Here is a 22612-nt window from a genome sequence, read left to right on the forward strand (position 1 = left end):
CTGCGCAGTCAAATAATTTTTTAACAGAAATGAGAATGTCCCATAACAGGGTGGACATTTGGCCAATGTTAGGTGTGAAGAATTTGGTCAAAAGTATTAAAATATAATATCCTGAGCTGGACCAATATATGTCTTATAATTATAGAGGCAATGCAACGCGTTGCTTCTATATTGTTATTGCCCGCGTCTATTCTTTTTAAACTTCTTCCATAACTTTTTTTGGCGCGCTACTAGTCCCAGAGTTTTGGAGCGATATGTACAATGTTATATTCAAATGTGCGTCTCGATCGGGAAGGGTGTGGAATGTATTTTAAAAGCGATTGCTGAAACTGGGTGAGACATAGACATGAATGGAAAAGCCAAAAAAAACAAAACAAAAAAAAACCCGCAAACATTTCGAAATTGCCTCGCTCGCTTTGCTGAATGATTACTCGGCCATGCTTTGGAGTAGAGAAATTCTAAAAAGTTTGTATGAGGCACGACAAGTATAGCTTTCTTTTCCACCAAACGGCCTTTTTTACCCGCCTACTATTTTCTGATTGGCTGATTGGTCGGGGATGTTTTCTCATTGGCTGATTGGTCGGGGATGTTTTCTCATTGGCTGATTGGTCGAGGATATCTTCCGATTGGTCAATGGTGAAGCAGAGAAGTCTGCCGTCGCCTCATCTATTCATAGATTAGTAATATCTTTTAAAGTCTATTTGCGCCGAGTTTCATCATTCGGCGTGAGAAATATTTTGTGTGGCGTGAGAACGGATGAACTTATTGAAATGCGCATGTCTCAAGCTGCGCGAAACTTGAGAGCCCTGCCTAAACACATGTAAACTGCTATGCCTGTAATGTAATGTAATGCTATGCCCCCTAACAATTGGGGGGCAAGTCATGTGTGTCTACAAACCCACAAGACAGGATGTAGTTGCTCCCCTGATGCTCTAGTGCCCCCTGCAGGTACAACTGTGACACTTCATTTGCCTTTCACATGTCTCTGCAGTGACAGTGCCAAAATTCATTGATATGTTTCACATGATGAGCAAAGTAATAAATATTTAAAATTTTAAAAAATACACAGATGACTTGAATTCAGCCTATAATTTGGGTAGCAGGGTCTTGATGATTACTTGTAAGAACGGTAATAAAAAAAAAGAGAAAAGAAAAAAAAGCACAATTGGATACAACCACTTCCTATAACACATCAAATATTTATTTTACAATGCAGAAAAACAAGTCACAAAAAAAGCAAATACCTCGTATTTACCATCTAATACACCATCTTTTGGCTAATAATGCTAATTATTTGTGAAATAACACAAAGAACATGGACATTTAATAATAAAACTGGAGCCTGCAAGGCTTGTGAGCTGCAGTTATGCTGAGACTTTTGACTTTTGATAGCTGGTTGAACATTGGTGTATTTCCTTTCACAGTTTTCCACGTCTCTTAACGCTAGTGTTGCCCCAGATCCCACTTAAACACACATTGATTCACAACAAAATGAAAAGCGATCTCATAGTGCAAAACTTGAGCAATACATATTAATAGTGCATTTTGGTAACCTTGTACATGCTTGGATTATTTCTGGAAGCTGAAACCGCAAGATACAGTAAATGCCCACAATTTCCTATTTAGTTTGTTATAATCTGTGCTGTTGTACATGTTGGACGTTCCGCCCACTGTTTTCCTATTTTTTCTATCTCACTGGAGCACCAGCAAGAGGAGGTGGTGGAGAAGACCGATCAGGAGACACCTCAAAATGGTCCTCACTGATGTCACGTATGGGACTGCTCTCTGGAAAGTCTCCATCCTGAGGTGGACTGTGTTCTGGGGACACGGCAGCATCGACCTGCTGTTTCTTGATGTCTTGGGGGAGTTTCAGAAACCTTAAGGGAGCCAGAGAAGAGGAAGTGAGGACCAATTTGCTTTGGGGGAAACAACAGAAAGCAAGGGGCAACGAGAAACGGGCAGAGACCTGAAGAGGAGTTTTTGTCCTCGCTCTTTTTTGATGATGTTGAGCTTGTAGTAGTGCCGCAAAGCACGGGACATCTTCTCATAGGTCATGTTTTCCCTGTTCTGTAAAAAGAGACAGCATTTACCCCGCTCCTATGTTCACTGTTCATGTTGTTTTTTCCTCTCCACCAGTATGTTCATCTTCCCTGTCCAGTTAACGCGTGGGCCTGGTAGCTCACCTTGTGGTTTCCCCAGAGGCGGGCCAGTCCATTTGGGTCCACCACCCTGAACACCAGGCTCTCCGGGTCTTCCCACCGAATGTATTCTTGGTAACGGTCATCACACAGCAATTGATACACGTAGTCCCAAAGCAGTCTGCATTCTGTCCAGGATTAAAAGAGCACTTTTAGAATGAAAAGGAAACTTTAAGCCAACTATTAGATATAATAACAAAATTAAATGACTGCATGAGTTCTTCCTTGGTGTTTCTTGTCTTGTCTTGTTTTACTGTGGTGGGTTGGTTCATTTATTTAATTCTTGCTGATATGTATTAGTTTAATTAGCTACAAGAGCTAAATATATTTCACAATAGGCCACAAGTTTTTTCCTCAGGAGGTTCAGGGTAGCAAGTCAGTGTTTCGTTTTGCGATCACCTGAGGCTTTCCAATATTTCCTAAGTAAGATGAGAAACTGAACCGCAAAATGAATGAGGAAAAACTGAGCTTAGAAAGAGGGTGTCAGTGTCGCTGCTACTCAAAGAATGTGGTGATGATGAGGTCTAAGGGAGCAGACTTGAAATTCATCCTGAAAGCGTCAAAGGTGCGGTCGCACCTTTACTTAAATCTATACACTTGTGATCATATCAGCCAAGGTGCATGTTAAAAAGGCCTCAGGATTTCTGTATTACTGTTTGTGAAACAGAGGATTGATAAAGTAAAATGTGAATGTTATCATAGGAAATGAAATGAATATACTGCTTTACTTTTCTTATTATTAATGTAGCCAAACCAGGGCCTCATTAACAATGGACATTCGAGTTTTTACCTTGCAAGGAAGTGAAATTTACCCATGAAAATGCTATGGCTCTGTTGGGTCTTACACATAAGTGTATAATCTTTCAGTCAGTCGCACAACTATCAACAAGTGAATGCAAAGATACCTGGGATGCGACCATTGGCTTTTTGCAATGGACTCCTCGGCTTCTCCCGACTGGACAGGTTGAGCGGCTCACTGAGGATGCTCTCTGTTTGGGGAGGAGCTTGGTCTTTATTCTGGGGCAATGCTGAAACCACTGTTGATCCGTCTATGAGAAATCGAGAGATATGTGAAACAGGAACAGAAATAACAATTGAATAAATCAAACTGCAAGGCGCTGTTTTTCTAGTATACCCACTATTGTGTGTGACTGGAGCAGGGTAAGTGTGAAAGGTGGGCTTATCTGTGAGGGGTGACCTTAGATCCGGCTGGCTGCTCACAGTGGCTACGACAATTGTCGGCACTGCAGCAGTGACAAAAGTGTGGGAAACTGTGAGAGAGAAGTATGAGGAAATGTGAAAAGCTGAACCAAAAGCAAAAGTGGTTTTCACAACTGCTTAGACATTTTACAACAGCAGGTCTTAGAGACTCTTAGAGTCTAATGTAATGTTTAACAGAGACAACAATTTACGACTTGAATAGTCACTGTTATGGACTCTGAGTTGTGAGATCTGCAACCGCACCCTACTTCCTACATAGTTTTTTATGACAGGGAAAGATTTGGAATGTATGTCCGTTCATTGCAGATTACTGCAGAAAATGCTCTTTGCTCCTACACATATTTGATCTGCGGAGCTGTACTGAACTTTTAACGAAACATCTCACATTAAAATCATGCACTTCAGTCCTTTGAATTTATCCAGCATGTTGTGCAGTGAGGTTTCACAAGAACTGGAGAAACAAGTCCATGCATGTTTAAAAAAAAAACAGACAGCCAACAAAGAAAAACTACCAAAAAAGCGACAGGTAGGCGTGCAGTGGTACTTTTTTCCCTCAATAGTTGAGAAAGTGAAATGAAACTAGGAGAGGGCATGAATTCCTGTATATGACCTGCTTGCATATGTGGCTGATCAGGAAGTGTTTTTCCGCCTGTGATCTAACCACGATAAACAAGTTTGGTCTGATACGCAACAAACTCAAACAATCAGTGTGTGTGTGGTCATTACATATACAGTATGTGTGTGCGTACCTACAGTACATGTGTGTTGATTGAAGAGTTGACTGTCTAGATTTTGCTAGCTCGGTGTCTTTGTACAGGCCTGTATCTGTATGTGTGCTCTGAATTATGTTTGATCATTTAAAGTGTAACTCATTCCTCCATCTGCACTGCGGCAGGGTGGACTATTCTCACAGTCACCTATAAGGACTTCCCAAAAGATAAATTCACCACATTCGGAGCTTGTTCTAACAATAACAAGGAGAGCTTCAGCAGGAAGAACCAGAGGGAGTGCGTCGTGAGAAGTGCTTTGGAGACCTGGGTTCCTACGAAGCACAGCCTTTGCCCAGAAAAACTCCAACACTCAGGAGACAAGCTCTGAATGTTCATCCCTCCCTCAGCGGACAAGAAAACAGCGTTTGTCACGAGCCAAGCCACTGTTGCTATGCAACTGACCAAACAACCAAATCACCTTGGACACTCTTTTGCAAACTGCTTTTCCGTAATTTTGTGATTACACTATTTTTTTATTTTACCAGATAACATTTTAATCTAATCTTTTCTATCTTATGTTATCTTTCTTCTTATTTGTCATTTTTAACAGTGTTACTTTTATGTGCAACTAAGCTTCTGGGACCAAGTAATTTGCCTCGTGGATCATTAAAGTCTGTCCATGTCTAAGTCTTAAATGTTTGCACTGGCTTCCAGTTATGTTGATGCAAATGCTTTTTACTTAACCAGATAGGGTCAAAACCCATTTCCAGCAGTGTGCTTGAACAAAATAATGACGATGTGCGTCTTTGTTTGGACAAAGAACAAAAGTCCGATAAGGCAGGGCTGCTCACGCATTCTTTCTCTATCCAACTACAGTCAACATGGAGGAGTTTCTGCTGCTTCATTCACATCACTTCTGCTTTCTTATGCTGTCAGAAAGAAGTTTCATCATCACTATGCTTGTCTGCGTCCTCAGAGCCAATCTGTCTCAAGTCCCTCTGACGTTCAGTCTGGCACGCACCACTCCCAGGGTCCACCTCTGAAGTCTCCCTCAGCCTAACTGCTCCACCACCACCAGGTTTGAGACTCCACGGGTGCTGCCCCTTTCTTCTACCTCCATCTAGGACTCTGCTCTATGATGTCGCTTCTTATTGGAATCTACCGGCCAAAACAATTAGTCTCACAAGTTTTGCTCTTCACTCTGAAAAAGTCTTTCCTTAATAAACTGTCAGATGATTCTAAACTACAAACTATACTGGTCTCCTGAATTTTGTTTCACAACCCTATTTCTTTTATAAGAGCTTGGCGCCTCTTCACAGTTCTCTAACGGCACTGCTTCATCATTTATCTCATTTTATTTGATTTTCCATCATTCTATGTTTAAAAGATCTCCATTGGCTTCTTGCATGCTATAGGATTGATTTCAAAATTCTGCTGTTTGCTATCAAGTGCCTTAACGGCTTGGCACCCATCTATCTCTCCGACATGCTGGAACCCCATGTCCCGCAGGTCCTACAATCAGCTCATCCGTCCACCATCCCTAAATCCAGGGTGGAGTTCAGGGGAAACCAGGCTTTTGCACTGACAGCCCCAAAGCTCTGGATGTTAGGCAAGCCCCCACTCTGCTATTTATGAGTTGTGATTGTGAGTTATCCGTTTTGTACTTACTTATAAAGCACTTTGGTCTCAGCTCTGTTGTTTTAAATGTGCTATATGAATAAACTGGTATGGTAAAATATGTTTTAATGTAATTCTTATGTAAAGCAGGTTGAGTTAGCTGCATGTGTGCTTGCAAACAATTTGCCTGCGCACGTCAACACACCAGTAAAACAGTACATACTCCAAAATGTCTCCTGACCTGTGGCGTCATTGCCTTTAAGTGACTGCGGCTCCTGGATGGTGAAAGTGGGAATCTGGCTGCTGACTGGACCCTGAGTGTGTCCAGTTGCCACAGAGGGAGACGTAACAGGGGGGTCACAGACAACAATCCTCCTTTGCTGTTTTACACACTGAAGGATCTCGTACAGAACATCGCCTATAGACAAAAGAACAAGAAAGTGGAGCGTACGTAAACACAAAAACAAGACTGGATACTGGACGATGTCTTTCCTCACACACACACACACACACACACACACTCGTCCCTACCTGAGCTGGGGCAGCGGCGTCTGAAGTCTTCCTTGGTGAGCAGGCACAAGGCTCTGCCGTTCATCTCAAAGCGTCCCTTCTCTGGCTTTCGCAGTGAGTACTCCTTCTGGGCCCAGTGAAGCCAGTGGGCGACATCCTCCTTATCCCACAGAGATGGGTTTATCCCTAGAAAACACATTACTCATCTCACTGGCACCGTTTGTAAATGTGGAATTTGCTTGGATTCTGTTATTACTGGTAAAAGAAAATAAGTTACAAACTGAATGCAATGTAACCAACAAAATTCCTACATTTATTTATTTTTTATTTATTTATGTTAGCTGATTCTTCACTTCCAGACTGAAACACTTCTGTTACTGCAGGGGAATTTGACTCACGCAAACGTCCAGGTAGATGCCACAAGTCTTCCTGACTGGGAGGACTGACCAAAGGGGCCTGGATTGGAGGGGAGTGATGTCCGATGGGAGGATCAGGGATCTGTCTTCCCGGCATCGTGGGTGAAAGACTGCTTTCTCTGTTCTCTTGCTGCAGAACATTGTCACACTCCATAAGCACACATACTTAAGTTTTAATAAACAACAGAGCAGCACGAAGAGATGAGTTCTCAGTAAACGGCAATAGGCCATGAGCCAAAATTTCATACTCTTTAACTAAAAAAAACAAAAACGAAAGAAACGCATTTAGTCTCGTCTCTGTTTATATCTGAACACCAGTCTTTGTTGAGCGCTTTGTCCCTCAGATCATAACTTACCTTGATCAAAGGTGACGGGGAAATGTCCTCCATGTATTTTATCTATTCGATTGCACACAGAAGTAAAAATGATCTCCCCATAAGCAGACGCATAACGTGTGCAAAAGCTGGAGTGAACCTCAGGTCAAAACTCCCCGATTTGAACTGATGATTTAAATAAAAGTCGCGAAGGAATAAAAAGTCTATTTTCACATTCGACCCTTCCGGGAAATGAAAACGAAAGGAACATAATCCTTACAAGGGGTGTGCGCAAGATAGGCTGATTGGGGGAAGCGACGGCTGAGGACGTTTCCCAAATATGTTTGTATATTAATATATCTCTCTATATATATATGTCTGACTGATTAGATGCGATCCAAAATTTGAGCCTTTGCGTAAATTCATTAGAAATCAGAGAAATAGTGACTTTTACGCCCTTGCGCGTGAGATATATGAATGTACATTTATTGTGGTGTGAAAATATTTTTTTTTAAAAATCCAGGAAGTGAGACTTGAAACATATTGGACTGGGGGAAAAAAAAGAAAAAAAAAAGTGAATGACACTGCAGACCGAGAAACGCTTGTGCCTTTAACGCACAAACTGTCCTCAGAGCTCCTCCTCCTCTCCTCCTGCTGCTGCTGCATACAGGAAGACCAAACAGCCGTGAAGTAGCCGAGCGTCTTTTCACAAGAGAAAGTAGGTACCGAAGAAGTGACATTGAGCAGAAACATATTCAATAGCGCACCACATTTTTTTAAATTAGTCTTTTACTGTAATATGACGCCCAATTCTGTCAAACACAGCCGAGAAAAACCTGCAGGAATATTAAAGGCTAGCGTCCCCAGAATAAAATCTCTCCAACTAGTGATAAACACAACCTATTTGGCTGCAATATTTTGTTGTATATGTGCAAAGAAGTGAAACGAATGCCCAGCTTGCATACTGGCTCATGGCTTTACAAGACTTGTTATTTGTACAGTAGATTAAACATTAACTCGATGATGAAGTAAACAAAGTCCAACTCCAAGCTTTCCTTATCACATTTTTTTGAAAGATTTAATTTGATAGTTTGCAGCCATCTATATCTGCCTTTTATGTCATATCCATCCAGTGACGTGGGCTGAAAGACTGGGGAAACAGCTGGGCCGCCCGACCCGATCAGTGGCAGGGTGGCTGGTCAGCAAGATGCTCACGGCTCGCAACCAGGTCCTCGAGGAGAACGCCGTGCAGCTGTGTGGCATCCAGCCAGGGGACACGGTGCTGGAGCTGGGTCACGGCCCCGGTCTGGGTCTGCAGTCAGCGGCCAGGCTCCTCACGGGGCCCACGGGCCGCCTTATAGGGGTGGATTACTCTGAGTACATGCATCAGGTGAATAAGCGCTACATAAAGTATCGCAGAAAAGACACAGAGCTTTTTGTAGATGTAAGAAGACACATTCTGTCAGACTCTGTTACACTGATCAAGACCCAGTGGAACAGAAACATTAGCAAAAGAGCAGACAGAAGCTGAAAAAACTCTGGTACAAAGTTGCATTTGAAAAGGGAACATCTGGAGGATTATTATTTTCTTTGTCTGGCAGATGGCAAAGGAAAGAGTGAAGGAACTTATAGCCAGTGGAAAAGTGACCTTACACCACTGTGACGTAGCTGCCATGCCCCTGGCAGACAGCACCGTGGATAAAGTATTTCACTGTAATTGCTACTATTTCTGGCCCGACCTTGGGAAGGGAGCCAGAGAGATACACCGCGTAATGAAACCAGGTAATGTTGTAGCAGTGTAAGACAGACTTTACTGTCAAGATGTATTTGTCATCTAGTTCAAAACTTGTCACACACACACTTGACACTATCTCGCTCTTAATTTTCTTCCCTTTGAACCCACTCAGGAGCTCTGATGGTGACCACGCTGAGGCATAATCATTTGGCTACTTTGGCAGCAAAGCGAGTGATGCCAGGGGAGAACTGGCGTCCAGAGGCCTACATGGCAGCTTTGAGAGACTCAGGCTTCACTGACGTTCGAATGGAAGACAAACAGGACAAAAACATTACCTTTCAGGCTATATATGCCACTGCCTTAAACTGAGACGAGTGTTCAGCCTCACTTTGAAGATGAATTCTGATGTGCCATAATGATATAGGAATGCATTCTGTTTTCTATGGTTGTTTTTTAACGTTTGATTCTCCCTCAGGTTGCACCACACTATATGTGAACATGCATTCTGTTGTGAATAAAATTAAATATCAGAACTTTAATAGGAATGTCTTCTGTTATAAATTTATATCTCAGTGTGATAAATAATGCTGTTTTGTGTGACTATAAATTCTTCTTGTGTAGAAAATCAAAAACATAAAAAATAAAATTAAGCAGTTTGTTTTGGAACATTAGTATAATATATAATATTAAGTACTAGAAGATCTGTTACAACTTTTTTTTCATCTTAATAGACATTCTGTGACAACATTCTTTACATACATGGTAGAAATAATGTGCAGTAAAATTAAAGTAAAAATTAATCAAAAAATATGAGCTGTGTGCTTCTTCTGAATTTGGGGTTCTGAATTGTAAACATTGTCCATTTAAAATGCTGTTCAGCCTTTTGCAGAGGTGTGTCAGTAATAGTTATAAATAGTGTTATAAAAGATTCCTAAACGAATGACATGTGAAAGATGTTTTTTTTTTATGTTGTTGGTTTTTTTTTTTACATGTAACCACAACAGTCCAGGACTCGCGCACAATATTCATTCATTCATTCATTTATTCATTCGTTCATTCATTGTTTTTGTATTTGCAGCCCAGACGGTGTAGTCATGTGGTGGTTAAAAGCAATACTAGAAATACAACGACAGGTGGCGGTCTTGCTGCGGTTCGGTGTGTCACTGCCGCCTTTATAATGCACGAAGAAGAAGGTGAACGCGGGAGGTGCAGATGACGTAGGAAGAGGGAAATCCAAAACACAGAGCCAGCGACGAGCCTTTTCTGAGTGAAGCTGTGAACTTTTAAGTTAGATTAAAGCTAGATATCCAGCTAATAAGTGGACCGCAGCTGTCAAACCGACTACAAAGTAAGCGAAACAACACTTTAATGTATTATTACAATTGTTGCCCGGGCACTTAGAAGCTATGCTAGCATCCTTTTCAGCCTTAGCGTCAGTAGGGAAAGATGGTAGCTTGAGACTGTTCAATAACAACAATAATAGTAAATAAACACAGTGCCATTAATCCCCAGTTATCATGGTAAATCAAAAAAGAAGGCTTTTCACATTCTCCTTAAATACGTTTTAGGTGGCTTCTTCAGTTAACATAACCAAACAGAAGTTTTTCAGTTTTTCATTAGGAATTTCTGGCTTGTGCCTAATAGGATAACTGGGGCAACAACGCAATATTCAACCCCAAAATTAAGTGTTGACTGAGCCAGGTTTTCCATTTTTTTGATGGATGGCTTACATTAGTCTATGTTTAGATGGATGTCATGTTAGTTTCAATTGGGCACCATCCACAGATGATCTTAATTATGTGAAGAACACATAAAAAAATTTTTTTTTTTTGGATTACGTGAGTTAACATTGATTTTCATGTGTTTCACGTAAATAATCATCCGTCTGGCTCTAATGTTGGTTACATTAATCATGCACAGGTCCAGTCCGTTTGCCCCTTTCTCCACGTTGCAAGATGCAGAAGGCTTCCCGTTTGAAGCGTGAACTTCAGATGCTGAGCACCGAACCACCTCCAGGCATAACATGCTGGCAGAGCGAGGAACAGATGGATGACCTTCGGGCACGTAAGTACTAAATGTAAAATAACAAAACATACCTCTCCTGCTACCATCACAGGCTAATCCAACTTTCTTTTATTTTTCGTGGCGTGACAAAGATCATTAAAATTGTTCCTATTGCAGTGATGCGATACATAAAATGTGCATCACACACCCAGTTACTGTCTTACTAAGTACTCAGTGAGGTTAGACTAAACAACCACAGTAACTAAACATTTTGAGAATAAATATCCTTGAAGGATTGTAATTGGGCTTTGGAAACTGGAGAGTAAAGGTGTAAGATAATAACAGCTTATGTCATCCTCTTGAACTGCTGTCCTCTTGGAAGCTGATCTATGGATTATAGGTCCGCCTATTTAAAGATGGGATTATTAACAGGACAAAATAAATGATTGAAGCATTTTACTTCATTCAGTATAATGGTGTGGTTGCCACATTAACTAGCTGTATATATTTGTGAGAAAAGATATCTGGAAGAATATGTCTATTTAGATACTTATAATGTAATACAGTATTGTTGCAATAAATAGAACAAAATATGTTTTGTGTGTGTGTCTGTTAAAACATAACCAGTTCTTAGTGTGGGATGTTTTTTCAAGATAGTTGCTTAAAATAAGCAACTATCAGAATGAAACTGAGAACAAGGCTCTGTGTCACTGGACTTCTTGTTCTTTTTGTCACTAGTGTTAATCCTTTGTCACTGTCACTCTCTGGTTGGCGCTGTTGTCATGTGTTGCAATATGTATTTTAGACCCAATCTATAAATACTAGTGCTGTCAAACGATTAAAAAATTTAATCAGATTAATCACAAAGTTGCTGTGGATTCATTTAGATTAATCACAATTAAATATCATTAATTCTTAATCTATATTAATCACGTTTCATTTTGCATGAGCAAACAGATTCAAGAAAGAAGGGGATATATCTGCACTTAACATGCTGATTAAACAGTTTCAACAAAACAATTTGAAACAACTAAATTTCTTTTTGTCTTTTTTAAAGCAACATTTGTCCACATTAATGTGTCCCTGTTGCTACTAAGACAAACCAACTTGTTGACATTGTCCAACGAGAGGAGAACTGACCGCTTCTTATTTCCAATGTTGCTGCAGCTGAGAACATTCTCTCCCAGGGAACAGTGGTTGCAGGAGTGGACACATATTTGCAAGACAGCATTGCCAGCTTGTCTTTGTCTTGGTTTGTTTTGGTTTGTCTCCGTGAAGCTGGATGATGCATTAGCCAAAGTGCTAGCTGAATCCCTGACTAACATATGCTTGGTGTTAATGTGCTATTTTAAGATGGAAGTGCTTCGGTGAAAAGAAAACTCCTTCCTGTAGAGTGTGCATAATACTTTATGTTGGTCCACTTTTTTTTGTACTCAAATTTCCCATGTGGAGGATGAGTGTGCTGTTTATCGTCTTCCATCTTTATTGGATGATTCTGTTGCCTGTCACTCCCGGATCAATTGCACATTTGCACATGCGTGATGGTAACTCTGCCTGGAAAAACTGCCTGAAATGAGTTGGTCAGAATCATTCTGAGCTGCAGATGGATTAATTGAGTTAAAGTTTTTAATCAGATTAATCGTGACGACGGGTTAATCTGAGTTAACGCGTTAATTTCCACAGCCCTAATAAATACATGAACCTACGTGTGTTTTGGGGAAGTTTTCATACATGATGAGAATGTTTCCCCTTTCTCCCTTATTGCAGAGATTGTGGGTGGTACAGGAACTCCTTATGAAGGTGGACTCTTCTCCCTGGAGGTCAAGATTCCTGACAGGTACCTTGTTTCTCTGCCAGTTACCAGCAACAGGTTCCTACTGCACTCTAGGAGGCCTGACCTGCTTTTGTCCCTCGCAGGTACCCATTTGAACCTCCCAAAATACGATTCCTGACACCAATCTACCACCCAAACATTGACAATTCAGGACGAATCTGCCACGACGCTCTGAAACTCCCACCAAAGGTAGCAAGCTTTTTCAAGCAAAAACAACCATTTTCTCCTCCTGTCAAACAAATCAGTTTATGCACTATACTAGCTTACATTTCTTACACATAATGGTTCTGGTGATTTCTATTTTTCTCCAGGGTGCCTGGAAGCCATCTCTAAACATCTCCACAGTCCTCACTTCCATTCAGCTCCTCATGGCTGAGCCCAATCCCGATGACCCCCTAATGGCCGACATAGTGAGTCTCACCTAATATTTAATCCAACAACACATCAGATGCTCTCCGATAAGAGTGATGATGATGGCTTTAATATATAGTCCCACAATGGTAATTTTAGTAGTTTTTAATAAATTATTTGATACAAGAATGGATATGTGCCAAGCTTTATTAAAACAGCTTTGGGACAATTTCACAGCATGAAAAAATGTTCCAGTATCTAAACTAGAGGATAATGACCCCCTCTGTTTTGAGTGCAGTGCAATTAATGATTGTGCAAGCCAACCCAATATGCCTGTCACAAGATACTTACTTTTTTTTTGCTGAAACGTAGTCATCAGAGTTCAAATACAACAAGCAGCTGTTCATGGAGAAGGCCAGGAAGTGGACAAAGGAACATGCTGTGCAGAAGATCACTGTAAGTCTCTCTGGTTTGTCTGTGATAAAAAATAATCTCATTAAATTTTGCCTTGACTTCTCTAACTTTACGTGTTAGTTGCATGCAGTGCCTTATTTGAGCCACAAGGATGTGCTGTGCTTCCTCGACAGAGTTTTGCATCCTCATTTCATGCTTTCATATGTGCCGTTTTGCTGGTATGTGGTGGCACTATGATTGTCTAAAACAGTTTCTCTCTGTCTTTGTTCAGGGAGATGTAGAAGACGACAAAGAAAATGCATCAGATCAGAAAGCAGCGTCCAGAAAAAGAGAGGCGCTCGGTGCACAGAAGGAGGTGGGGGAACCAGCAAAAAGAACCTGTGTGTAGTTTCCACCAAACTCTTTAGAGCCACGGGTATCTCTTCTGGTATCTCTGAATGCCTAGAGAAACTGCTAATACCATCTTTCATATTATGTATCTATATGTATAATATGTATGTTTGTGTTGTGATATTAAAGTTTAATTTTATGAATGTATCACGCACCTTCTCATGTAGTGTGTTCCAGAATAATCAGAGCACTTGATGTATATACAATATGAAGTTTATAATTTTATTCAAACATATGCTTATCAGTTGTATACAAAGTATGTACATCCTAAATGGTACAAGTTTTGTTTTTGTTTTTACAAACTAAGGATTTGTTTCTTAATATATAAAATTATATATTTGCCGTTTATAAAAAGGGAGACAAACATCATAAGGCTGTAGTGAGTCAATACCATGCTAGTTCAGAGGTAGTTACATTGTATGTACATATCGCTAGCCTAATCTAAAGTCTGTAGAAAGATAGCTACATCCCATTCAGTCTGTATGACCGCTTGCCGCCTGTTGGGCAGAGTTGCAAAAATTTTAGACCGAACCATGTAAACCGTGTGAAGTTGTATGTGCGACCCATTTTCCTGTTTGCTGCCACGTAGAGCGTTTTTATAATAGCTGTTGCATTTGAAAAGTACTATATCTCACAATAACATTTCTGAGATGTGTCTGGAGATGAGTCCCTTTTTTTATAGGATTGATTTTAAAAAAACAAAACAAAAAAACACTTAAAATATAACCAAACGACTTCTAAGTTCCATTTCTCGTGATCACATTTCAGTATAAACATTTACACTTCTAACTTTGCCACCTAAATTCCCCTGCGGTAAAACCACTGATTTGTCTGATGCTTATATCTCCTGTGTAGTTAACAGCTTTTATTTGCATTTTCTTTTCGTCACTGACAAGTCCGCGACTGACGATGTCCGCTGGATCTGAAATTGTCCTTGTTTCAACAGTAATGGCGTGTCCTTGAATAGTCTTTTCCGTGAAAGGAACTTTTAGGTTCCCACTCCAGAGGCACTTTGTGGTTTCCTCATCAACTTCTCCATAGTCCTCAACAGTTTCTGTGTTTACTCATTTTGAGGAGCTTAAAGACTGATAACCCAGAGATGGTCTTGCTGCTGCAGTACGGTGATGGTCCTTGGGTGTCCGTAGCGTCCTTGCTTTTTATTTTATTTATTTATTTTTTTTTTTTAAAGACAGCTAGCTCGGAGGCTCATGGGTGAGAGGCGACAGAGAGGGAAGTCATGGTAGAGTGACAGACGGATTAATCCAGACATTCACCGTCCCTCGGCCTCTCTCTCTCTGGCTGTGGAAGTGGGTATTTGGCAAGGGATGAGTGGAACAGAGGACGTGGAGGAGCAGTGGGAAAACCTGACTGGATCCAGCCGGGGTTGGAGTGAAGACCCCCCGCCGTACGTGGCGTCAGCCTCAGTGAGTGACACCTGCGTTGACGAATCCGAGCAGGAGCTCTTCTCCGTCTCCACGGACACCAGCGAGTCCAGGGTGCGATCCCGGCGTAGCTGCGGTCGTGCTTTGGGGCGGGGCCAGAAGAAAAACTGGGAGTGGTCTCTTGTGAAGAGGAGGAAGAGGAGAGGATTGAGGCAGGCAGGCAAGGGCTGGAGGAGCAGGAGGACTGATTTTAGCACCTCTTCCCCCAGAGAGAGGAGACCCAGCAGGGAGCAGAGTGAGAGGAAAGCTACTGGTACATAGAGGAGGCCGTTGGTGAATATAAGCCAGGCGACGTGTTTGATCATAGCGCAGTCCCACAGGCCCTCACATTCCCCTCTAAGTAACTCCCAGTAAAGGCGGATGTATGAGCCTGTGACTATAAGCAAGCACAGGGTGTTCATCATGATGAGTGCCAGGGGGAAGCCCAGGGAGGATGGTAGTCGGGAGGACGGGGGTGGCAGGGGCGAGGGAAGGCAGAAAGGTGAGGACCCGTACTCCCCGACTCCTACCAGCGGGAGGGTAGCGAGTATGAGGGAAAGGGTGAGGCAGAAAAGCGCACATGTGCGTACACTCCCGAGCGACGGGGACTTCCCGTAGGCGCGGGCGCACGTCACGCTCACGCCGCACTGCACCGCTGCAAGCGTCAGCAACAGCACACTGGCTTCGGATGCAAACACCCACACCCATCCCGTGGCCTGACAACCGGGACCCCCCTCCCAGCGGGCCCCGTGGTGACCGAACTCCCCCAGCGTGAGGGCGTCCACGAGGGCCAGGGTGCACGTGCACACACCGGTCAGCAGGTTGGAGCCGCCCATGCAGGCCACGGTGAAGCGAAGCGGCGACAGGGAGCCGGGCGAGCCGAAGAGGGACAGAAGCAGGATGGAGTTCCCCAGCAGAGACACCAGGGAGATGGACCACAGGCCGACACGAACCAGCCAGCTGCCCAGCAGAGATTCGCATGGACGGAAAGGACCTGCAACAGAGCAGACGCAAAACTCAGTCGCTGAAAATCAAGTGCATTTTGTGTATTCGTGGTTCGGTTTTCTCATATTAGTTGCCACTGCTTCATCACATCATTAACTGTGTATTTACCAGGAGTGGGCGTGCACTGGACACTGGTCTGCAGTTTGGATTCTTCTATTTCTAGCTGGAACTCCTCCAGGTCAGGGTCATCTGGAAGAAAACACAGTTAGGGCTGCAAATCAGATCTGTTATATTAGCTTCATCTTGTCTGAGGTGCCTTGACAGCTTATTGTGCACGATTAGGCATAACATTATGACCACATTGTGTACGTTTGAGTTGTGACTCTGTCTTTCTGAGGGCGTCCTGTGGTGACCTCTGTGGATCAGGCTTGTTCCAGTATATCCCACAGATACTTGGTCCTATTAGGATCTTTGAGTTTGAGTTGTTCTTAAACTGTGTTTGTGTGTGTGCCTGGTTTGGTCTAGGTTTGTGGTACATGTCTAAGTAACATCCACACGAATGCTAGGCCCAAAAGTTTCCCATGCAGAACCTTGAGTAGTCTCAAGATGGTCATAACGTTACACATGATCAGTGCATGTGTGGATCATATGCGTAGGAGACTGTTGTAACAGTAACATGAGGTGAGCTAGCATTCTTTTGCAGTGACAGAAATATAATTTCCAGAAGCTAATTGGCACTTGCATGAAATATGATTATCGCGATGTGTTGTTCTAACAATTAAATGGGAATAAATTTTAATCAGCGATATGTCACAGTATAATCATCTTCTGTTATCGTTACCTCTTACTAGACATAACCATTGTTTATTTTCACTTTTAATGACACATATTTAATGGTTTTAATTTCAACTTAATTTTTGGTTTATTTGTGTTTCTGTTCCATGCCAGCCGCAGGAATCCGCGGAGGGGTCAACGTGGAAGCGCGAGCACTTGCGCGCTAGGTGCCAGCAGCCGACTGTGGTTTCAGCTAAGCTGCGACATGTTGCAGGTAGGTTTGAAACACTGTGCGCAGACATGTGGGGCTCGCGTTTGCATCTGCTCCCTCTCAGATGTGCGCCATGTGTGTTGTACGTCGTGCCGTGTGTGCGGACTTACAGTGCGTGTCTGCGTGCATGGGGTACATGGCCATGGTCCTCTTGTGTAGGTCTTCATTTGTGCTGCTTTGCTCTGTGTCCCACTGGCTGGCTGGCTTGTAACTATCGCAGGAGCCGTACACACAGCACTGGTAGGCGTACGGCATCTCTATCACCCTGTAGCAAAGAGACGGGAACAGTTTTGACAGTGGAACATGAGAGCATAGCCACAGCAGGTGTATATGACAAAAGCAACAAATAAAAAACGAATCAGGACAAAATCCTTAGTCTTGTTTTGTGTAAAAGGGCAGGTTTTTTGCTATACTGCACAGAAAAATGACTGTGAGTTCTTACATTGGAAAGCATGTTGGAAAAAGATATATTCATTGTAAACAGAAGGAATGATTACTTCATGAATCATTCAAAAAAAGAAGAAAGCGTACTTTTTTTTTTTCTTTTTTTTTTTGGATTAGCGGATATTTATGTGGAAGCTGTTCCTGTACCCAGATTGCACTTCTGAAATGGTTTCCTGCCAGTAGTTCTATTTTGGAGGTTGTTCTACAGTAATGCTGACACTGCACCTTGATCGCATGCCATCCCCGGTGTCTTTGAAACTCGCTCTTTATTTGTACTCCACCGCACCTTTCCAGGCCCTCTGGGATCTTTGTAACAAGAATTAACTTGCTGCTGCTTTACAAACGCTTCCTCATTGTCGAAATTCGGCTCAGGAATGGCTTGCAGGGGTGCGCTGTAATTAGTCAGTTGCCAGACGTGGCTGCTTTCGGTAAATTGACAATATATTATTAGAAAATTGTGAGAGGATGGATCATTTAAGGGACGCATTGTTCCTCACAGCCACGGGACACACACCTGGATCTTTTCATCTCAACTTCGGTTTTGTTTTTAAAATAAAACACAAAAGTTCATGTCGGGGACCAGGTTAATTAAGAAAGCACTGAAGGGTGTATTTGTGTGTTACCTCATGTGGGGGAAGTGGTCGGGGCTGAAGGCCTCGTATAATTCTGTGTTCCCCCTCAGCTTGAGATGGGTCAGACCCCCCAATCCTGCAAACGGGACTGAGCTGAGGCGGTTCTCCGTCAGGTCCCTGAGGAAGATCAAGGGTGTTAAATCAGGCCACACTGACATTTGCAACATGTGTTTTTATTTCAGTCATTCTCAAGGATTCTGATTGGCAATGAAAACATTAAATCTTATTTTAAACAAGGCTGTCAGTCAGGTTCCCGCCACATAATGCGAGCTGTCAGGAGTAGAGCATATGTTTGTTTAGTTGGGCAAACGTCAACCGGTCTTCACACAATGAAGCAATTTTATATTGGCATGACCTGAGATGAAGGTCCAAGCCTTTTTTGTGGCTGTTTGTGGAAGCCCAATGCGCTGCGATACTAGAGTACTTTAATTAAATATGCACACATTATGTATCTCTGTTTACTCACAGTTTGATCAAAGAGTGAAGTGAGACGAATGCATCCGGGTGGATCCACTCGATCATATTCCAGCTCAGATCGCTGACAGAAAGAAAAGAAACAAAGTGAAATGGGCTAAAACTAATCACAATTACACACGGAATTTTCTCCTCGTCCCCTTGTCGTGTGCCACCACTAGATGTCAGTAATTCGCCACACGCGTGCGTAGCTTCGTCCGGAGTGATGCTTCCCAAACGTCTTGGCTCGCGTCTCCTTGAAATGAAGCAGTGTCTACTTGGGACACCTCATCATGCCATGAGTGATTTTCCCTCCGCAGATTGTTTCATTTAAATGCTTTTAGAGCTAAACCATGCCGCAGTTCTCAAGTCAAAAGTTCAGCAATAAAGCAAAATTGTTTTGTTTTTCTTGCTTGCTCTTAAGTTAATTAAACCTCAAACATATATACGTATATCTTCTGACTCCTTGGTGGAGTCCTGACTTGACTCCAAAGTTGGGAACGGCCGACTTCGAAAATGAATTTTAAAGAAAATAACGAGAGACAAAAAAAAAAAAAAGAAAAAGAAAAAAGAAACACTCACAGTGCTCTCAGAGAGTTGAGCTGCTTGAAGGTGCTCGAGTCTATCCTCCTGATCTGATTATGCTGCAGGCCTCTGTTGAGAAAAATATACACGCTTACAAATATGAAACGCAAGATGTGCAGAGGTGAAAGAAAGACTTGATTCGAGTGTTTGTCTTGGATGCCAGAGCACTCACATCTCCTGGAGTGCAGAGCAGTGGTAAAAGCTGGGCAGATCCTCGATCTGGTTGTACGACAGCTCCCTGCAACAGTACACAAAGCATAATATACTCACGCAAAGCGCACATAAACACCAGCTGGTGGATTTACAGTGTGGGAAATTACGGGGGTGACAGGATTATTTGAGTGTCGACTCTGTGAGCAAGGCGATACAGCAAGACAGTATTTTGTTATTTAATTTTTACGAGGGAGGGGAGGGGGGGGGTGATTGGATTTCGTTGCAAAGTAATTGTATGTGCGACTGGTCGGAGGCACAGAGGCTCTCCACAGTGTGGGTTTGTGTGTCAACTTTTGTCCTCTTGCCCTCCCGTTCGTGTGTGCACTTACAGGACTCTGAGGTGAGGCAGCTGCTCGCACAGATCCAGAGGGAGGGCTGAGAGGCCAGCGCGCGTCAGCGTCCTATAGAGAAAACGAGGATCCTCTGATCATTGTTGAAGTGCAAGCAAGCGAAAGGATCTCCCAGCCCCGTGAGCCTAACTTGGTCAGACAGGCAGCTGAGTAGGTTTGCCAAACCTGTCGCTGGCTGGCATAACTATCCTACCCCTCCCTGTCCTTCTCTAGTGGGTCTCTCGTAGAATCTCAAAACGCACATGTTCTCAGTTGTCGTTCTCTGAGCTGTGTGTCTCTCCTGCTGAGCCTTATCTCTGTCTCCACTCCTTCCCTTGCATTCTCTGTTGCAGAGTGTGGTGAGGCGTTCATGAATTAACATGCGTGATCATGTGTGGCGGCAGCGTGCGGCGTGTTAAAGCAGACACTCACAAAATTTCCAGGCTGGTGGTTCCTTTCAGGTCGGGGAACTCTCGGATCTGCGTCGCCCCGTTAAGAGAGCTGCAGTCAAACAAGAAAAGAAAAATGCGTCAGACGACCGTCTTTTTATTTCTTTCTCTCTGTGTCTCTTCCACACACACACGCACGCACACACATGCACGCACACACACACGCGTGCACGCGCCTGTACACAGACCCTGTCTAACAGCTCATTTCAGCCATCAGACTTTTCCTCCAACATCAACACAAGCTGTTTTGGCTGTCTCACCAGACATCATAAGTCACACCATTCAACATGTTCTTACAACTCACTCTCTCTTACCACATCAGCACGCAGCGCGGCAATACGCTAACACAACATCATTCAGTAGGCCATTACACATGTCCACTCAACTCTCACTGAGAGGGACAGAGGATGATTTAAACAGTGTTTGGGCTAACTCGCTGGAATGGTTTCTGCTGACCGCATACTTACAGTGTGTGCAGCTTAGGCAGGAACTGGAAGGCGGATTTCCCTACAAACTGGATGGGGTTCTCGTAGAAATGGCTGCAAGAGAAGGCGATTCAGATCAGATGTATGTGGATTAGTTTGTTTTTGGGAATGAGTACGCAACGTCGACATGAAATCCACGTGTTTATCTAATATGCTGAGGAAAAAGCATCATGCTTACATGGTTTGGAGCTGAGGGTTTCCCACAAAGGCCCTCTCGGGGATGGCTTTGATATTGTTATTATGGAAGCCCCTAAAGGTACAGATAAAAAAAAAAAAAAGAAAAAGAAAAATGCTCTTAGTTAATCAGTGTGTTTCTGATTTTGTGTTTGGAAGAGCGGCAGAGTGTGTTAGAGAGAGGGAGAGAGAGGCAAGTCATGTGTCCTCATGCTGCACCTGCCGCTGCACAGCTGAAAAACATTTTTGGATACATGAGATGTAAACACGCACACATACGCTGTATCCGAGACACATATGCACGGCCGCGGAACATCTGCTGAAGCGGAGGGAAAACACGGCTAGAGTGTGTGCGTGCGCGCGCGTGCTCGTATGTGTGTACGTGCGGGGAAGCGGCTGCGTGGGTGTGTAGCCAGCACCTGCTTGGGGCGAGAGAGATTGTATCCGAGTGCCACATTAAATTCACTTAACGGGATTACTTGGGATAACGCAACCACGATAGTCATGTCAGGCAGGTGTGCTTTTGTGTATGTGCGTCCGCGTGCGTACTCACAGTTCCTGAAGTTTGCTGAGCGTCCTGATGGCCACGGGGAACTCCTGCAGATCATTGTAGTTTAAATCCCTACGGGAGAAACCATAATGGCGATGAAATAAGTTGTCAGAGTCACGACGGAGGTTTTATATCCCTGCAAAGGAAACCATAATTCATCCATATATGATATTCTATGTTTCTGTGTGTGAGAAAGTGTCTGATTACACGTGTATGCTCGGCCACTTCCTCTCCAGCCACGGAGGCAGACAGCTGCAGAGTGTGAAGTTTGGATGCGACCTTTAACCTTTGCTGGTCTGACCTGATTATTTAGGACTTTTTCTCATTAGTTACCCAGGAAACACTATATCAAAACAACCGTTGCTACAGTCCACACAGTTTATTTGCAGGTGGCAGGAAATGTACTCGACTGTATATGTACTTTTCCCATAGCTGTGTGCACGGGAAACGTTTTGTGTGCATCTCTCCGCGAGTATGTATACACTTCTCCTGATTGCAGCGTGTGTACGTATGCGCCGCCTTTGGAAAGTCTCGGCCATCCCATCCAGATCGGAGGGCATCTCAGAGTCCCCATTGAAATAGCCGGAGGTTTTTGATTGAGCACTTTGAGGCGCATGTTTTTCAGCGGCTGTTGTGAAATGTTTGGCCGTCTGTGTCCGTTCTGCCTTGTTTGCATATGCTATAGCTTTTTCCAGCAGGCCCCTGGACGGCTCCTCGTAGTAATGATTTTATAATACACACTAGGGGTTGGGGAGGGTGATGGTGATGCAGATGGTCTCTCGTATTTCTCATAAGCGGGGCCGCTGTGAGAGATTAACCCCTCATACCAGCGCAATCCTCACGTCAATGACACCTGTCATCTTATCCCGCTGAATCATCCGTCTCCCCCCGCCGCTGACGGCCCAAACACTTTAACACACACTATTCTGGTCCAGAGAGCGCCATCCCTCTTTTTCACATTCTCTAGTTTCCCTTCATCCCCTTAACCGTGGCTCCCCTGACTTACGCCCCGTTTCTTCACATTTCCTTGCATGCGTAATGGCTTTCAAGTCGAGTGTAAAGCTGGCCATACGTGTGCGATTGCAGAGGCTGGAGTGCTTGCTTCTGCACACGCTCGCATGTGCCCACACACACGCTCATAAAAAGAAACGCATAATTTTTTACACTTCAACA

General features: G+C 43.3%; 4 protein-coding genes across 6 annotated transcripts in view; 2 read left to right on the forward strand and 2 right to left on the reverse strand.

Annotated features, from left to right (window-relative positions):
• Window positions 1-1179: 1179 nt before the first annotated feature.
• etv7 (ETS variant transcription factor 7) lies at window positions 1180-7261 on the reverse strand. Of its 2 annotated transcripts, XM_047591110.1 has the most exons (9): window positions 7029-7258; window positions 6655-6802; window positions 6278-6442; window positions 5988-6164; window positions 3338-3469; window positions 3104-3247; window positions 2184-2326; window positions 1967-2067; window positions 1180-1877 (listed from the first exon to the last, which is right to left on the reverse strand). In XM_047591110.1, the coding sequence occupies exons 1-9, from the start codon at window positions 7059-7061 to the stop codon at window positions 1688-1690; spliced, it is 1233 nt and encodes a 410-aa protein (XP_047447066.1). In that variant the 5' UTR covers window positions 7062-7258; the 3' UTR covers window positions 1180-1687. The 2 variants fall into 2 exon arrangements, with proteins under 2 accessions (XP_047447066.1, XP_047447073.1); XM_047591117.1 differs by lacking the exon at window positions 3338-3469 and having other exon boundaries at window positions 7029-7261.
• Window positions 7262-7542: 281 nt separating this feature from the next.
• zgc:194242 (uncharacterized protein LOC100005854 homolog) lies at window positions 7543-9260 on the forward strand. The gene is made up of 4 exons (XM_047591393.1): window positions 7543-7704; window positions 8120-8376; window positions 8588-8768; window positions 8894-9260. Coding segments are annotated over exons 1-4 (636 nt in total). The 5' UTR covers window positions 7543-7703; the 3' UTR covers window positions 9091-9260.
• A 638-nt stretch (window positions 9261-9898) lies between these two features.
• On the forward strand, window positions 9899-13861 carry ube2t (ubiquitin-conjugating enzyme E2T (putative)). Its single transcript, XM_047591403.1, has 7 exons — window positions 9899-10069; window positions 10642-10785; window positions 12493-12562; window positions 12643-12748; window positions 12871-12969; window positions 13283-13366; window positions 13596-13861. The coding sequence occupies exons 2-7, from the start codon at window positions 10677-10679 to the stop codon at window positions 13710-13712; spliced, it is 585 nt and encodes a 194-aa protein (XP_047447359.1). The 5' UTR covers window positions 9899-10069; window positions 10642-10676; the 3' UTR covers window positions 13713-13861.
• A 54-nt stretch (window positions 13862-13915) lies between these two features.
• Window positions 13916-22612, reverse strand: part of LOC125011611 (leucine-rich repeat-containing G-protein coupled receptor 6) — a 37269-nt gene continuing 28572 nt past the window's right edge. Inside the window, exons 7-18 of one of the 2 annotated variants that reach the window (XM_047590820.1) lie at window positions 21443-21511; window positions 20894-20965; window positions 20698-20769; window positions 20214-20282; window positions 19782-19853; window positions 19412-19477; window positions 19237-19308; window positions 18668-18739; window positions 18193-18318; window positions 17236-17390; window positions 16249-16329; window positions 13916-16129 (exon numbers count right to left, since the gene is read on the reverse strand). In XM_047590820.1, coding sequence (XP_047446776.1) covers window positions 14985-16129; window positions 16249-16329; window positions 17236-17390; window positions 18193-18318; window positions 18668-18739; window positions 19237-19308; window positions 19412-19477; window positions 19782-19853; window positions 20214-20282; window positions 20698-20769; window positions 20894-20965; window positions 21443-21511 — 2071 coding nt within the window. In that variant the 3' untranslated portion in view covers window positions 13916-14984. The remainder of the gene's footprint in view (window positions 16130-16248; window positions 16330-17235; window positions 17391-18192; window positions 18319-18667; window positions 18740-19236; window positions 19309-19411; window positions 19478-19781; window positions 19854-20213; window positions 20283-20697; window positions 20770-20893; window positions 20966-21442; window positions 21512-22612) is intronic. The other variant, XM_047590828.1, reaches the window with a different exon arrangement.

Source organism: Mugil cephalus, chromosome 1 (assembly GCF_022458985.1).
Source record: "Mugil cephalus isolate CIBA_MC_2020 chromosome 1, CIBA_Mcephalus_1.1, whole genome shotgun sequence".
Lineage (NCBI taxonomy): Eukaryota > Metazoa > Chordata > Actinopteri > Mugiliformes > Mugilidae > Mugil > Mugil cephalus.

What these genes read in the sequence shown, in the direction of transcription:
- zgc:194242 (XM_047591393.1), top strand. An exon ending in ACTCTGAGTACATGCATCAG is followed by an intron (nt 8,377 to 8,587) that starts GTGAATAAGCGC and finishes TTTGTCTGGCAG; the next exon opens with ATGGCAAAGGAAAGAGTGAA. An exon ending in ACACCGCGTAATGAAACCAG is followed by an intron (nt 8,769 to 8,893) that starts GTAATGTTGTAG and finishes GAACCCACTCAG; the next exon opens with GAGCTCTGATGGTGACCACG.
- ube2t (XM_047591403.1), top strand. Translation starts at nt 10,677, where the DNA reads ATGCAGAAGGCTTCCCGTTTGAAGCGTGAACTTCAGATGCTGAGCACC. An exon ending in GAGGTCAAGATTCCTGACAG is followed by an intron (nt 12,563 to 12,642) that starts GTACCTTGTTTC and finishes TGTCCCTCGCAG; the next exon opens with GTACCCATTTGAACCTCCCA. An exon ending in ACCCCCTAATGGCCGACATA is followed by an intron (nt 12,970 to 13,282) that starts GTGAGTCTCACC and finishes GCTGAAACGTAG; the next exon opens with TCATCAGAGTTCAAATACAA.
- etv7 (XM_047591110.1), bottom strand. Translation starts at nt 7,061, where the DNA reads ATGGAGGACATTTCCCCGTCACCTTTGATCAAG. An exon ending in TGCTCCAGTCACACACAATA is followed by an intron (nt 3,248 to 3,337) that starts GTGGGTATACTA and finishes GATTTCTCATAG; the next exon opens with ACGGATCAACAGTGGTTTCA. An exon ending in AGCCAATGGTCGCATCCCAG is followed by an intron (nt 2,327 to 3,103) that starts GTATCTTTGCAT and finishes AATCCTGGACAG; the next exon opens with AATGCAGACTGCTTTGGGAC.